We start from the raw sequence: 16,292 nt of genomic DNA, 5'->3' as shown, positions 1-16,292 counted from the left end.
TTCACAGTGTTGAGGGTCAGATCCTAGTATTCAATTCTATGCACGAAAGCAACGTCGACACTCATACTCCGCCTCTCATAATACCGTGCCACTCACAACTGGCGGCACAAGAAATGCATCGAAGGAGACACCCAACCCTTACAACAGTTAGTAGGAAAATGGTTAACGATACGATAGATTGCCTACAAAAGCTGTCCGATCACCTCTTGATCTCCGACACCATTTCCTCCAGGGAGTGGGCCACGATGCATCTTGCCAATTGCTGGGATCGAAAGAAATTCAGGGACCGAGCTGAATGCCAGAGGTATTTGTATCCTATTTATGAGGGCTAATACAAATTAGGAGTGGATTTATGGCCAGATACAAGTTGTCGAAAAACAAGCGCTAGATGTATCAACAGCCTTGAAACGTTGACACCCCGTCGCCAATTACAGCATGGATCGAAATCAGATTCACCACTGACACAAGGAGATTCTATCTTAAGGCCCCACCTTTCAACACGCTAACCTATATATAGCTGATTTCGGTTTCAAGGGGCTGAATGGTATTGAAAGGTAGTTTTATCGAAGAGTGGATCTAATACATAATATGAATTACCATTACCATTAATACAACATGACGTCGTTGCTCGCGTCGCATGTCAGATTATTAATCCACCTGGCAAACTCGACCTTCACCTCTAGCGCATCCGCTTCCTAAGCCAGTGTACGGAAACTTTGCTTTCCTAGCACGTAATGTAGGCTCGTGTCATTCAACGATGCAGTAAGCGATTGTAGAGGCAAGTGACACTTTGTGACAAGATGGTTCCATTGTTGACTCTCTAAATTACATCAGGTCACTGACGAACCGTCATGCATTTAACTCGCCATACCTAAAGTTTAGGGTATCATAAGGGTAGTCCGTCCTGAAAGCAGATACTAGCTAATGAACCTATAACAATCTCCTGATGGTCATTGCACGATGCGGCCTGGAGAGCATTGCCCTTATCGTGGTCCTGAATATTGACGTCCGCTCCTCTATCCAAGAGCAGTTTGACAATCTCGTGATAGCCATGTAACGAGGCGGCCTGGAGAGCATTACCGTATTCGCCGCCCTGCGCGTTTACGTCCGCTCCTTTATCCAAGAGTACTTGAACAATCTCGTGATGGCCATTTGACGAGGCGGCCTGGAGAGCATTACCGTGATAGCCGCCCTGTACATTGACGTCCGCTGCTTTGACTAAGAGTTCTTTGGCAATCTCGTGATGGCCATAAAACGAGGCGGCCTGGAGAGCATTACCGTGCTCGCCGCCCTGCGCGTTTACATCCGCTCCTTTATCTAGGAGTATTTTGACAATCTCGTGATGGCCACTTAACGATGCGGCCTGGAGAGCATTGCTGTTATCGTGGTCCCGCATATTGACGTCTGCTTCTTTATCCAAGAGCAGTTTGACAATCTCGTGATTGCCATGTAATGAGGCGGCCCTAAGGGCACTTCTGTAACTGCCGCCCTGCGCGTTCACGTCTGCTCCTTCATCCAAGAGTTCTTTGACAATCTCGTAGTGGCCATTTGACGAGGCGGCCTGGAGAGCATTACCGTAATAGCCACCCTGTACGTTGACATCCGTTCCGTTATCCAAGAGTTCTTTGACAATCTCGTAGTGGCCATTTGACGAGGCGGCCTGGAGAGCATTGCCGTAATAGCCACCCTGTACGTTGACATCCGTTCCTTTATCCAAGAGTTCTTTGACAAGCTCGTGGTGGCCATTTGATGAGGCGGCCTGGAGAGCATTACCGTAATTGCCGCCCTGCGCGTTCACGTCCGCTCCTTTATCCAAGAGTTCTTTGACAATCTCGTGATGGCCATGTAACGAGGCGACCTGAAGAGCATTACCGTATTCGCCGCTTTGTGCGTTTACGTCCACCCCTTTATCCAAGAGCACTTTGACAATCTCGTCATAGCCTTTGACCGAGGCGGCCTGGAGAGCACTGCCGTATTCGCCACCCTGCGCGTTGACGTCTTCTCCATTGCTAATAAGATGCCCTGCAGGCGCCAAGAGCCCATTGAGGCAAGCATAGTAGAGTTTGGAAGCTCGCGGAGGACCAGGGTCATCTTCCCAATACCTATCAGCCTGATATAAACGACTCCATCGTTGGAATGTCTCTTCCTCTTCAAGGAACTTGACAGTCTTTTGGACGATATCCTCAGAATCCCGAGCCAACACAGCATAGCTTGCCCAGAACTCGGCCGCATATCTTGCCATCGGAAAACGCCTCTTGATCTCTTGGTGACTTCCTTTGATGTCTGCAAGATAAGTCAAGCACGTCTGCGTGATATAAATACTGGCAGTCATGATTTTGAAATCGTCGTCTCTGAGAAGGTACTCTTTGACGGAAAAATGGGCAAGATGTAACTCTTTATCTGTGGCGTGAACGATTATCGCTAAGCCGGGACAGTAATCCAAGAGATCAGTTTCGCAGAACAACCGACACTTGATGTCAAACCCTCTCGACTCGTTTTGGATCTGCGTCGCTATTACCTCTTTAGCCTCTGCTAACGTGAGAGGTCGCTTAGCGTGTACTAAAAATTGTAGCAGGCGTATTGAGTCCATTTTTCGCTCCACTGGTATACTCTTCATCATGCGCTCGTATGTCTCATTCAGGCTCTTAGGTAAAGATACGAGAGCCTCCTCTATAGCTGCCTCGTGACGACATCGAGCTAGGCTGTCTAATTGACAGAATGCCCACCTAAACCTGAGTAAAGGCGTTAGCAAACTATTATATGTCAATCAAAACAGCAACATCTCACATTCCGTCTGCCCCGTCGCCAACCTTCGTCCGAATTTCCTCAAGAAGACCTTGTGACAAGACTTTCTCTGTAAAATCACGCCGCTGAGAGAGTTGGTCTGAAACCCATAAACGGATATCGGAGTTGACAGCCTGCTCATCAAGTGGTAGGCAACCTTCCTCTCCTATCAAAACTGGAATGCGGCGTAGAAACATAGACTCAGGTCGACTGGTATAGAACACCTGGACATGGGCCAACTCTGGCCTAGATACTATGTCCTCAATCCACTTGAGAATATCATCCCTTGACGTTGATTCATCTAATGCATCCAGAACGATAGAGACTGTCTTCTGGACTCTGAGCATGTTATAAAAGATAACCCAGAGAGCCTCTATCTTAGGTTGGTCTTTGCCATTCTGGTGCGCTTGAAATGACGCATCAAGATGAATTTCAGAGTCAACCCCGCCTTGATAATAAAGCTGGAAAGCAAGCGACCGAAGCATGTTTTCATAGGTTTGCTTTTTGGTGTCGCTAAAGTCAAAGAAAAACTTGAGGATAGGACCGTCGTTTCCTTTTGCGAGATGATCAAGCACAGTTATGCTGAGAACGGTCTTTCCACATCCCGCGAGCCCGTGCAGCCATATATGTCGGCGTGATCCCAAGTACCACAACCGGAAGACGGGGTTCTCTAGGAGCCACACGCCTGTTCCCTTATGGTGGAGCGCCCTCGCGTGATTGGCGTTCGTGGATGGGTCGGCGGGATCAAGCCAGCCTTTAATCTCATGAGTACGAAGGGCAGATTTGATAGAATCGGTAGTAGCTTTCATGGCGACTGTCGCTCGCTGTACATTATCGATCTGTTTATTGACTATCAGCTGTCAAGACAAATTCTTGGCTCAAATATTATCCTGTCTTCGGTATGTGCTGATACTTTGGAAACCTGCAGCCGAAATAATCAGGAGGCAGATACTAACCTTTTTCCATCATAGCTTTCGCTGAATCCTCGGTATCGACAACACTAGGGTGCACACATCCCAAAAGTTCTTTTGCATGTGCAGCCGCCACGGCTGCAGCATATTCTTGCCAGCTTTTTTCTTTCTCCGACCCCGCATAATCGCAAATGCCCCGGATAACAATACATGGGAAATCATTCATAAGCCCGGCTGCCTCCATCTCGACACACAACAAGTGCCCGCCAAATGCTTTATCGAGGGAGTCTCGAGACTGGGCATCCTTAATCACTTTGTTCCCGGATGCGATCAGGCCATGGTGTATCCTCACTTCTCCTTGGGTCCGTGCTTCCTCTGCCTTCCCTGACAGCCGCTTATTCTCCTCAATTACTGGATTGATAGCCCATAAGCCAAGAAGATATGCAATCGTTGTGATGACCGCTTGCCATAGACCAGACAGAAAATGGTATGCGGTCGAAGTCCGACGTCCCTTCTGTGATACCAACAATGGGTCTTCCAAGCACTCACGCCTGGTATATTTTGGCGCCAGTCGCGGGAATCTTCTTTCCACGTCATCCAGATACTTCTTCATCTTCGATCCGTACATCTCATAATTACTTTTCAGCTGATTCGACGCATTAAGAAGCGCGTTCGGAGGTCTGTTCAGCGAGCCCGTGTGGATGAACTGCCCACCCCGTTCCAGCTTCCCCATATCCCATTGCACCACCCCGTGGTAGTCAGCAACAGGTTGGCTGACCACCACATCGCCCAGATTGACCTTCGATGGAATTCCACCGCCAATCCCAACCATCAGCCCGAACCTGATTGATTGGAACGTGTTTATCATAGAGGTCGCGACGGTCGCGGCAGGGTTGGTTCCTATATTAGGGAGACAGGCTATGACGACGTTGTGGCCGCATATTGAGCCAAGAGTATATGCGTTATGGTCGTTGCGAGGGGTCGGAAGAGGTTCGTGCTCTTCATCTAGCATAGCTCTGGCTGCGGTCTGTTCTTTTGGAAGAGCGCATACCCATCCGATGGTATAGGCATCGTGTCGAAGGCGCTTTCGGCATGAGAATGTTTCGGGACTAGTATTATTTTGTGGTGACACTGATTGCTCTAGCTGTGATAGGGGGTTCTCCGCCATCTTCAATGGAGGACGACTCGACGAAGCAGAGTGTCTAGACAAGCGGGATAGTACTGGATCGGCCAATTAAGAACTCTCTATCCTAGCAAATAAGAGATCCTGGCCCTTTCTTGTTTGTGTAAGATGTCGGCAAACTGAAAAGCCGATGGAGGGCATTGCCGAGGATGGGCAGAGGGGAAACAAACTTAGCCAGTTCAGTTAAACTACATATGATTGCCACGTCGATCTACCGGCCCTGAGCTGAAAGAGGGGTACGTCCTCGGCCTCATCATTCATCGGCCGTTCTGCCTACTACACCGCTTCCTGAATGGCTTTCTGTCGGTCATGTTTCCATGTGGTGGGGCTTGTGCCTGTTCCTAAGAACGGTTCGACCCGATCCAGAATAGTCAGATCCGCGATGACCAGCCAAAGTTGTTCTCGATAAAAACGCTCTAAAGATGCTTTACCCTCAGCACCCGAAGAGCCTCATCGCGGCAATTTTCGCAATTTTTTAGAGAGCAAGCAGATCACAGTTTGTCTTTGATACTGATTGATCGAGTAAAAATGCGCCAGTCTCTCAATCACCTTTTTGAGGGCCGCAGCTTTGAGAGGGGCCGCAAAGCTCCCAGGGACCCAACATGGTCGCATCACGTGCATTTCCTAGTACCTAGCATCCCCCCGGACTTTTCGGCCAAAATGTTTTCACCTGCTCCCTGAGCAGAGGGTTGAGCAAGGTGAGAAAATGAATTGGTTTTTCTTCACATTCGGTGGTTTCCTACCTGCCTCTTCCGCCCAATCCCACCTCCATCAACGTTCTGATCCTTGTACAGTACCGCTCTTCTATGTACAACATGGCTCCAAGACTGCCCCGCTCAAAGCTTGAGATGATCCAAGATATGATATTGAGCGAATCACTAAGCACCTCACAAATGGCCAAAGCTGCTGAATGCAGCAAGCGATCCGTCATTAACATCAGCAACAACCTTCGCCGGTTCGGAAATGTCAGAGCACCCCCAACTCAGGTCGGTCGACGACGAAGCGTAACTCCCCCGATGCTACAGGCATTGTGCGATCATCTACTGGAAAAGCCAGGGCTATATGTGGATGAGATGACAATCTTTTTATGGGACGAATTCCGCGTCCAGGTGACAAATTCCAGTATCAAGCGAGCTCTCGCTGCGGTCGGGTGGTCAAAGAAGGTAGCTCGACAGAGAGCAAAGGAACAGAGTCCCGACTTGAGAGACTTCTACCTACATAACCTATCGGATTTTCAGTCTCATCACTTCGTCTATGTGGATGAATCTGGATGTGATAAGCGGATTGGGTTCAGACGGACAGGCTGGTCTCCGTTAGGCGTAGCACCATTGCAGGTAGCCAACTTCCATCGTGATCAGCGCTACCAGATACTGCCTGCATATTCTCAGGATGGGATCGTGCTCTCCCGGGTTTTTCAAGGCTCTACCGATGCCGCTCTATTCGAAGATTTTATTGAGCAGCTGCTGAGGCATTGTGGAAGGTGGCCTGAGCCAAAGTCCGTCCTAATTATGGATAACGCATCTTTCCATCACTCTGATCGTATAAAAGAGATTTGCGCCGATGCAGGAGTAAAACTAGTATACTTACCACCTTACTCCCCTGACTTGAATCCTATCGAGGAGTTCTTCTCCGAGTTAAAAGCATTTATTAGACGGAACTGGGTGCGGTATGAAGAAGACCCAGAACAAGGGTTTCCGACCTTTCTTGAATGGTGCATCGAAATTGTTGGATCACGAAAACAAAGCGCTTTGGGCCATTTTAGACATGCTGGTGTGGATATTGAAGATAATTAATCTTTAAATTTAAAAACGCTTGGCGTTGAATATATGTTAGAGCTTACCAAACCTACTTTATGTCCTAATCATTCTACGTTACGTCTAATGCTACGCTTTACTAAAGAAGTTTATTAAGGGGTAGATTGAACTTATGAAGCACAGGTAATTCAATAATAAAATAATCTAAAATCTAAACGAGCGCCTTTGTAAGAACGAGCGCCTTTGTAAGCCCTCAGAGAGTTTCTTGCGCCCTTCCTTCTATCGATGAAACTTTCCTCACACTCCGAACCCATTTGACGATATCTCTTACAAACTGACGGGCAATACCTACCACGATCCCCTGATCGATGAAAAACGATGGGTTTTGATCCTCATATATCAGTTGAAGATCTAGACCATTTGCCAGAGCAACATCGCGCGCTCCCCGGAATTGCGCTTTCAAATAGTCATCACCGACATTTGTTTCATGCCAAGCGGTGTACTCTCGAACTGCCTCATCTCGAAGTCCAGGAATGTTAAAGTCGTCACTGGATAGGCTATTTGGTGATGAAAGCATTGCTGGGGTTGCGAGTGAATTGAGCGCCTCCGGTTGAGGGGAAGGTTGTACCCCATTAAAGTTAAAATTGATAGGACAACTTCCCGGGGTGTCAGTCATCTTGTTATTCTTGGATTGTTGATTCTCCAATCTGTGTCGCTCTTCCATATATAAGTCTTCCCGAATATTGTCTGGGACGTCATCATGGGATTGTACGGTTCCTCCTTTCTCCACAAAGTCAATTAGACGTTTTGAATGATGGGTTCTCAGTCCATAATGTTTTTTCCCGTGAGGGTCTTGCCAGCAATATCGGCCTAGGTGGCATGATGAGGAAGGACAGCGCATCAGATTATAGACACTCCGCCAGACGGACTCTTCTCCGGAGGCATTTTCTTCGGCATCCAGTTGGGCATCTCGCTCGTTGAGCATTCTCTTAGTAACAGATGACCGTCCTCTTTTCTCAACCCTACCCGAGGTAGTTCTGGGGAGGTGGTCATCCTCAATGTATTTAAAGGTAATACTTAGCCTCAGTTTCTTTCCTCGACAAAACAGTTCCCCCCATCTAAGTAGCTGTTTTTCCACAGCGGTCCAATCGATGTTGAGATTCTCAAATCGCTTCGTCAGATCGCGCTGGGAACGATCGTTTACCGACACAACGATCGAGGTATCATCCGACCTAATCCTGCCTGCACGGGAGGTTTTCCCTTCTAGCAACTTCTCCAACTTGGGCCTCAAGTGCACCGGCCAGTAGGCACTCGGAGTCAGGGCTACGTCCTCTTCTGTGTCTCGTGAGATGACCTTCCTATTCAGCATAACCTTCCACTCTATCATATACTGGATGCAGCTTGCTGGAAGCTCATTATTTCGCAATTCCTCGTTCCACTCGGAGAGCTGAAGCAGTCTGGGATTTTCCTCGTCGCGTTGGGATACCTCCGCAAGACCGTTCTGGGTGTAAAAGCCGGGGGAAGGACTGAGTCCGCATCGTGACTTGGGTGTGCAACCGAAGTATCCTGGAGTGGGGGCATATTGCGAATCCTGGTCCGACGCTTCGAGCTCATAGGGGGATCGAAGATCATTACCGTTGTAATACGAATCAACAGTCATCGTCGCTGTTCTAACGGTTCTAACGGTTCTCACGTCAGCACGATTTCGGACACGCAGTCTGGCGGGGACAGGCCCCAATCAGAAGGTCAGCATTGTTACACAACATATAGGGAAGCGTTCACCAAACTAGTTTTGTCTCTATACAGGTCGCTTTTTCAAAGTGGTCACTGCTGTATAGGCTGGGTAGGTGAAAGAGGGGAAAAGTCAAAGTCAGACAGATAACCACACTGACAAGGGGAATTCCCCTTTTGTTTGCCTGTTGGCCGGATCCACGTTCTAGAAGCCCAGAGACCGTACAAGTTTATTACGGATGCTATTTTTATACTGTAATTTAAAATCGTATTGAAATACTGCCAAGAAATGGGTTCGGGGTTTGCTTAGCCGTAATAGGTATAGCACGGTTGCAAAAGAGGGATTGAGAAAGAATCTCTGTGTGTAGGTGGTGAATCTGATTTCGATCCATGCTGTACAACGAGGTAGCTACGGAGGACGATCTATCGACTGTACCACTAGAAGCCACATAACCGGAGCATAGGACAAGCTATGGGGATGACAACTAGAAGCCAGCGGGTAGGGCTGAACCCTCAGCTTCCAGACTCCCCAGCACGTCGCCCATCTCCCGTCCCCGAAGCCGCAAACCCCGCAATCTCACCCGAATACCCCAACGTTGAGGACTTTTTTCTCGCCGAGGATGATTCTCATGATGAGGACGATTCTCACTTCGAGGATGAATCTCACGATGAGGATTACTTTCTCGTCTCAATAGCCTACGACTACTCCACCATCACAGCCAGAGCTCGTTCGTTCCAAGGAATAGTGCTTGCTGGGGCCACTCCGCTCCAACTGGCCCAGAATGGCTTCTATTACCGACCTTCAGGAGTCAGCAATATGGCATGCTGTTTTGCCTGCCAATCGACCAAGCACTTATCCACCTTCCAATCCACCCCTTTCGAGGAAGTGCAACAGCTACACGAGGAAGACTGCGTATGGCAGATCATCTCGTGCGATTTAAAACACCACCTCGGAACTCCCAACAAACCCCCCTCCTCAACCACCGCATTCTCCTCCTCTAAACGGTCGACTCCTACCGCCGATTCCAGTACACAAACTACAGACTCTAGTACAAAGTCTCAAACTCAATCCACGCCGATTACATTTACTACAGCGAAGGAACGGTTGAACACCAACCTGGACTGCCGTTCCAATCCGCTACCCGCCATAATAGACCCAGAGCCTCAACAACCTCCAACAGCCCACTCTCCCCAGCTTCATCAAACGATACCGTCCATCCCTTCCTCGCCCCAAGACCAACAAACAACCTATGCTTCCGTCCTCCAGCGACCTGTCACATCCATACCACAACCGACTCCTCCAGTCCAAGAACCTTTTCTTCCCGCCAACCCCATACTCACAATTAAAGATCTTCATCACCGTTTTCACAATAAACCGTCACCGTTCCAGCTCGAGAATAAGACAAGCCAACGCTCAATCAAACGGACTCGGAACAAAACCACATCTGTCACACATTCACTGTCCAGGTTCTTAGCCTCTGCTTTGCCCGCGTTCTCACGGTTCCTAGCAGAGATGCAGCCAAAATCGGATACGCCGGATCCGTCTCATCCGCAATTCCACTATAGCCGCGCCATGAGGGCAGCCTAACAATGGAAACGGCAATGGGCCACGATAGGCCGTGACGAGGCTCTAAGTTCATGTCAGAAAGTGGATCAATCCATATGTAAATACTCGGATATATAGTCGTCGTATACTGCATATCGCTTTGCGAGGGGTCAGTGTAAATGAATACTACTACTACTACTGCTGTACAACGAAACTTCACCAGCGTATGTATGTACCTCCCCTAACACGGACGCTGGTACCTAGGAGACAATGCAAATTGATAGAAAAATTTTCCAATTGTAGTTGTTGCCCACGAACGCTTAACAACGCTGAGACTTCATCAGGCCCATCAACATGGTAGGTAGTCTTGAGTATCGCGCGCTTGCAAGGCAGAAACCACACCATTACATAGGGCCTGAACTGATCGTTTTCGATCTCACAACACCAGCGCCTGCTCATCGCAGAGCTACAGAAGGATGTCGCTGTCGCTTGCTAGCCACACATTTGACTCTTGAAGCTGTCGCTGCTCATCCTTGAGTCATGGTTCTCGGCAGATCTGATGACGTAGCATTTCCAGAGGCAAAAGTACAGATCGAGCAAATTGAGGGCTGGTATAGTGAGGGAGTCATTATCATGTACAAATGTCATAAATTCCGCCGTACATGTAGCCCTATGCGAGGTGCTCAAAAAGATTGATCAAATCTCCGTGTCACAATCAATATGGTCGTGATAGCGGCCGAAGGTGTAGGAGGATTATAGAGGTCTCTAGACGACAGTGGTCTTTCAAAGTCTTTCAACTACCTTGAAGACAACGGAAACATTAGCCATTTGACTAACGAAGTAGCTCTTGTACCCTACCCTTACTCTACAGTAAAGTCTCCTGATGGCAAGCAACCCGCCACTCGCCATCGGAATCTTGACACCAGGTAGTTGAAGCCGTGGCTCGATACTCGCTCCCCTCCCTTATGGCGCGCACCTCGTACGTCATGACACCAGCCATAAGTCCGATAATGATCGTTTGAGCTATATTCAGCTGGTAAGTTTCGAAGCGGCGAAACGGTAGCTCCAAAGCGTCCTTGAAAGTAGACTCATCCTCTAAGGTAAGAATAGGAATTTGCGGGAATATCATATTAACTTTGGAGTTGCACATTTTCTGGACGGCCGGCGCTGGGTCAGCGGATGTAAGGGCAGCCCAGAGATCGCGTTCCTTGTTGAGAAGATCCTCCCGAGTACGGTCATCAATCGACGGCATTATAAAAGGTGGGTGGGAATAAGTCATAAAAGGATGATTTATAGGAGACAAGCCGAGCCTGGGATGAGAAGGGGAAACTTGGTACAATCCGGCTGATATACCGAAGGAAGAATACGAGTATGTAGCTAAGAAGGTTTAGAAGAGTTATTTCGAGCAGGGTTATCGAAATCAGAGGTTCGACTAACGTTTGTCTGCAATATTGACGCTAGCAATTCTTCTCGTGGTAACGTGTGTCTGGCTACCGATTACCTTGTTGGGTGTCTCACAGTTTGTTAGCCAAGTTATCACTTCTTTCAACCTGTCATATTCTTTCTTGCTAGTGTAGTTGGGGCTACAGGCTGTTGCTCTTTGTTAAATTTTGCGCATAAGCCTGCTTATCTCGCAGATTTCTGGATTTGATTCACCATCAGACTACTAACTCCTTCGTCACGAATGAAGCCCGTCAGTAAGAGGCCACCTGAAACGTGTCTAGGGCGCTCGGAATGGAGACTCACCTCCTGCTCCGGGGTCCTGGGTTGGGAATAGTCTACCTGAAGAATGACTGAAATTAGCGTAAATTATCATCCAAAGCTTGAATAAACGGTCAAGGCTGGCGGTCCTCCAATGAAAGGATGGCAATTTTATTGTTTTCTTCATTGCGCGGATCTTAGGTAGACTCACTTTTCCCACCAATTCCGTGAACACCCAGCAAATTGCTGCGCCAGCCAACTCAGCTGATCCAAAAATACGGACGAGGGACTTCCAACCTATCAAATCATGAATCTTAAAAGCTTTTAGACATATTCTTGCTTCTGAAAGTTTTCCCCTATCTTAGTGTCGTCACCTTATCCAAGAAGCCAATCAGCTATCGGGCCGCAATAACACTAATCTATATATTGCCAGCTCCTGTAACCAATAGTGCCTCGACAATAGTTCTCAAGCTCTTCCATGTTCGACAATCTCAACTGATCCTGATGGCACACCCCTACTACCCTGTCCGACAAGACATCGGAGGGTACATAGCCAACGCGAGCAGCACCCTCAATTTACTATCAATCTTCGTTGCAGGATGTATATGTATCAGTGGCCATGTCTGCATTTATTTTGACAATAAGACTGTATCCTAGGACATCATTCGGTGATTTATGGACCATTGTATGGTTTGCGTTATGTGAAAAATACCACTTCATCCCTGGTGATTGACACTGATGCTAATACCTTACAGGCGGCTGCGTTCACCTTTTCTTCGAAGGTTATTTTGCATACAACTTTAGACGCATGCCTGCTATGACGGATGTTTTTGGACAGCTGTGGAAAGAGTACTCACTGTCGGACTCTCGTTATCAAACGCAAAGTGCCTTCGTGCTGTGCATGGAGAGCGTGACTGCCTTTATCTGGGGTCCTTTGTCATTTGCAATGGTGTTTCGGATAATTCGAGATCACCCTTTGCGCCATGCAGTGCAACTAATTTTTTCGCTTGGACAACTATATGGTGTTATCCTATACTATGCGACGAGTCTTTTCGACCATTACGTACTTGATATCGCAAACTCCAGGCCAGAATCTCAGAGATTCTGGGGATATTTTATCCTCTGCAATGGTTTCTGGGTCATAGTCCCTTCAAGTAAGCTCTGACTACTCGTCATAATCGCGGATATTGACAATCGCGCTAGTTCTTCTCTGTACTTGCTTGCTGGCTAGCAAAAGGGCCTTTGTATCGAAGGCCAATCCGGATAAATCAACAGAAAGATCAACAGAAAAGCCAGCAGAAAGATCAATGGAGAGATCAATGGAAATCGCTGCTGTCAGCATGACAAAGTCTGTGGCAACATGCGAGTAAAGCCAGGCTTTACCATGTGATTTTCGCATACTTACTGCGCCATAGATTTCTTTAAGGCTTCTTACGCAACAGAGCTAGTCTTTCAAGACAGCACATATAATTCCTTCGATCATTCCTGGCACGAGCAAGGACGAGTAGGTCAATTCGTGGTTTGTAGAGTTTTGATAGGTAACAGAAGAATCATCCTATTAGCACGAGAGCTCATGATTAATGTAATGTCTTTGCTGGTCTCCATTCCAATGCAAATGCAGGAAATAAATTAGACCTCTAAGAGAAAAGATCGTTTCACTTTACAAAAGTAAGTTACTTGGGCTGAGTCATCTTATTTCGGCGCTCTTATATATTCTACACCTTTGCAGCCTTTAATTTTCCGTGCTACACTGCAGATCTTCGATAAAAAGAACGGTTTAACTGATCGTAAACTCATAGACAGGATAAGAGGGCAGCCCAGTTGTACGCCCCCCACTTTGACTGAAGTGATACCCGAATGACGTCACAATATTGGCTCCGGAAATGCTTTCTCTCTCAATTCCCTTGCGTGTTTCTTGATTATTGATTCCTACTGTTTAAGCCTAGACAAAGCAAGTTCAGAAACCACGGCTCCCTCAATCAGAATCATCCGGTAAAGGATACCGGTGGCGGTTTTCATCTGTTTCACTATTTGTGGGAAGAGGGCTATGAATGAGAACAAGCAGGATCTTTTGGTATGCAGGCATTTTGCAGATGGCATATTGGCGGATGAGATTACCATTGACCGTACTTTAGGGTACAGTACAAGCCCGTCAAGACCCCATACGTATTCAGAGCATTCGCAACGGTCGGTCGCGGGGACACCTTTCGGAGATAATCATCCATATCTTTACCGGATTAATCTTCATTTCTCGCTTAGAAATTCTCCGTGGGAGCAAGAATTGACGCTTTGAAGCCAACGCTGCTGATCTACGGTGTTGATTCAAAACTACCTAGCACCAACACCTTGATATTCAAGGAGCTCACACTGTATGACATAGGCGATTGCTTGGCCTATTCATCAGCTTCCCCGCCATCCCAGGATACAGTTAAGCGCTGAATGAGATGCGGAGATTTCATCTTGCTAAGGTCGCACGAGCGGGTCAGTGAATAGCTTTAATTAATGACGGCATTCAAGCTGGTAAATAGAAAACGCCTGACCCGTTTCACGCTCGCCAGATTGGAATCAGCCTGTGTCTATTTGGTGGAACTAGATCCCAGGGTTGATCTAGCTGAATTCTTCAAGTTCTTCAGCCACGGCAACCAGCATTCGAGTTTAGTTCGTCAAATACAGGTGTTTGGAGAGTTTAACTAGAGGATCTTCCTCCAATTTCCGTGACTTGCCACCATGACGCTTACACATATACTGTCTTTGATTGGTAAATTTGTTTGAGCCTAGAGTGCTTTTCTTGACTTGTTGCCTCTAGATCTTGGAAGATGGCATCCATTCTTAGGGTTGTGACCCAAACACCATCACGTACGTAGTCTACTGGGAAGCTTTGACTAATTACTGCAAAACAGGGATCTTGTTTTTAAGGGTGGGGTCCCTCTATATCATGTAGAAACGGACCTTTTGGATCTACTAACATGGCATTTCCGTTACGTGGGCTCAGAACAAGTATTAACCCGCTCGTACTATTTACCACCAGACGCACATTTGCGATTTCATCTATCAATATGGCACCCCGCATCAGCGATTCGATCAAGAAGGATCACCGGGAGATAGAGTCATATTACGAGAATATTATAAATGCCTCAGAGAAGACGGAGAAGACGAGATGGCAGAATCTCTTTACGTGGGAACTGGCTCGCCACTCCATTGCTGAGGAGCTTGTTGTCTACCCGGCCTTTGAGGAGTATGTATCTGGCGGCGTTGAACTTGCCAAAAAAGATCGCCAAGAGCACCAATCAGTACGTGCGCATTCCCATGAGTCATAATAGTACCGTAACATTATTGCAGGTCAAAGAGCAACTGAAGAAGTTCCAAAGTTTGAAGTCTTCAGATTCTCAGTTCCTGCCTACCCTCAAGGCTCTGATGCATAATCTGACTCAGCATATTAAGGAAGAAGAGGCGGACGACCTGCCCAAACTGGAAGAAGTCCTATCGCAGGAGGAAAGCGAGGAGTACTCCACCTCTTTTGGAAGAACTAAGGTATTCGTTCCTTCTCGTTCTCACCCCAGCGCTCCGGACAAACCGCCATACGAGACGGCTGTTGACCTTTTGGCGGCGCCCATTGACCATCTTGCCGACCTCTTCCGCAAGTGGCCTCATACCTCGGGAATGCCCAACCCTTCCAAAGATTAGAACTGGTTTTGCAAGCTCGGGGAGAAGCGCCGGTGATCTATTCGTTACAATTGGTCTCAATAGGCAATCATTCTATCGTCGCATCTTTGTCTCGTTAACAATTCGTTACAAATGGAAGTGTTAAATCAAAATTCCCCAGTATTCTTGCTCCCATAGCAAAAGTAGCCAGCGATCTACCTATCATCCTTAGGCATAATGACGTACACCAAGATTAACCCCCCATATTACCAGAACAAAATCTATGGGCGGAGAGGCCGATCAGGGTAAGATGTGCCGCTTCTTGGAAACCCCGACCCCTTGGGATCTACGTATTTTCCGAGAAGCCTATATTTGCCTCAACTATATCCCGACAAACAGACTACGCCCATCGGCCTTAATGGGCACCCTCCATTAATCTTCAATTCCGGTGGAGGACTCAGAATGACACAGTTATATGCGGCTTAATGTTGCAAACGTGATCTACGTAAATATTTGCTTGTGTACAATTGTACATAGAACTGGGAGAATTCTTTCACATTCAAATCCACTAATAACACCCAAAAGACTATGTCTATATGCTATCTATCTGCTAGGATATGATTAAGATGATGATGGCGGCGGTTCTAATTACACTATCGCGGAATTCACCTTTGAAAAGACTGCCAAGCCATTAAAGGAAGATCTCGGGGGAAAGGCGCTAGAGTGAAAGCAACAACAGGAATTTATCATTGACATATTCAACTACAGTAAGAATGTAAAATGCAGAGCAACGTAAGAGAAGATCTTGTTGACACTGAATTCTCCAACGTTAGCTGCGACGGGCCAAAATGAGGGCCGGCAAAGAGGATGATGGTGGTCCAGGTCAACGGTGATCCTCCTCTCACGAATGTTATCGCAGTTGAGAAAAGGCTCTCTGGGCACTTGCTTAGGCGAACGCTATCAAGTCTTCACCCCGGCCGAAGGCAATACTACCACCGCAAATTAGCACCAACAATTAGTTCGTCAATTCAGTCGAAAGT

At 47.4% G+C, this 16,292-nt stretch overlaps 7 protein-coding genes across 7 annotated transcripts; 3 read left to right on the top strand and 4 right to left on the bottom strand.

Annotated features, from left to right (window-relative positions):
- Window positions 1–886: 886 nt before the first annotated feature.
- On the bottom strand, window positions 887–4,863 carry N7520_009612 (Pfs NACHT and ankyrin domain protein; the record flags this gene model as incomplete). The annotated part of the gene is made up of 3 exons (XM_057143546.1): window positions 887–2,732; window positions 2,788–3,634; window positions 3,741–4,863. 3 exons carry the CDS (start codon window positions 4,861–4,863, stop codon window positions 887–889), a joined length of 3,816 nt encoding a protein of 1,271 aa, XP_056992834.1.
- Window positions 4,864–6,885: 2,022 nt separating this feature from the next.
- On the bottom strand, window positions 6,886–8,292 carry N7520_009611 (uncharacterized protein; the record flags this gene model as incomplete). The annotated part of the gene is made up of 1 exon (XM_057143545.1): window positions 6,886–8,292. The coding sequence occupies one exon, from the start codon at window positions 8,290–8,292 to the stop codon at window positions 6,886–6,888; it is 1,407 nt and encodes a 468-aa protein (XP_056992833.1).
- A 543-nt stretch (window positions 8,293–8,835) lies between these two features.
- N7520_009610 (uncharacterized protein) lies at window positions 8,836–9,951 on the top strand (the record flags this gene model as incomplete). Its single annotated transcript, XM_057143544.1, has 1 exon — window positions 8,836–9,951. The coding sequence occupies one exon, from the start codon at window positions 8,836–8,838 to the stop codon at window positions 9,949–9,951; it is 1,116 nt and encodes a 371-aa protein (XP_056992832.1).
- A 276-nt stretch (window positions 9,952–10,227) lies between these two features.
- On the bottom strand, window positions 10,228–10,557 carry N7520_009609 (uncharacterized protein; the record flags this gene model as incomplete). Its single annotated transcript, XM_057143543.1, has 2 exons — window positions 10,228–10,375; window positions 10,412–10,557. Coding segments are annotated over 2 exons (294 nt in total), but the record flags the coding sequence as incomplete, so codon positions are not given.
- A 217-nt stretch (window positions 10,558–10,774) lies between these two features.
- Window positions 10,775–11,161, bottom strand: N7520_009608 (nuclear transport factor 2 family protein; the record flags this gene model as incomplete). Its single annotated transcript, XM_057143542.1, has 1 exon — window positions 10,775–11,161. The coding sequence occupies one exon, from the start codon at window positions 11,159–11,161 to the stop codon at window positions 10,775–10,777; it is 387 nt and encodes a 128-aa protein (XP_056992830.1).
- Window positions 11,162–12,114: 953 nt separating this feature from the next.
- Window positions 12,115–12,775, top strand: N7520_009607 (EXPERA domain-containing protein; the record flags this gene model as incomplete). The annotated part of the gene is given in 3 exon segments (XM_057143541.1): window positions 12,115–12,211; window positions 12,225–12,335; window positions 12,366–12,775. The coding sequence occupies 3 exon segments, from the start codon at window positions 12,115–12,117 to the stop codon at window positions 12,773–12,775; spliced, it is 618 nt and encodes a 205-aa protein (XP_056992829.1).
- Window positions 12,776–14,576: 1,801 nt separating this feature from the next.
- Window positions 14,577–15,294, top strand: N7520_009606 (uncharacterized protein; the record flags this gene model as incomplete). Its single annotated transcript, XM_057143540.1, has 2 exons — window positions 14,577–14,900; window positions 14,950–15,294. The coding sequence occupies 2 exons, from the start codon at window positions 14,577–14,579 to the stop codon at window positions 15,292–15,294; spliced, it is 669 nt and encodes a 222-aa protein (XP_056992828.1).
- Window positions 15,295–16,292: the final 998 nt, after the last annotated feature.

Source organism: Penicillium odoratum (genome assembly GCF_028828045.1).
Source record: "Penicillium odoratum strain IBT 22623 chromosome Unknown utg000006l_segment0_segment0, whole genome shotgun sequence".
NCBI classification, from domain to species: Eukaryota; Fungi; Ascomycota; class Eurotiomycetes; order Eurotiales; family Aspergillaceae; genus Penicillium; species Penicillium odoratum.
The sequence above is the reverse complement of the archived record's forward strand: the minus strand, read 5'-3'. Positions and strand labels throughout refer to the sequence as shown.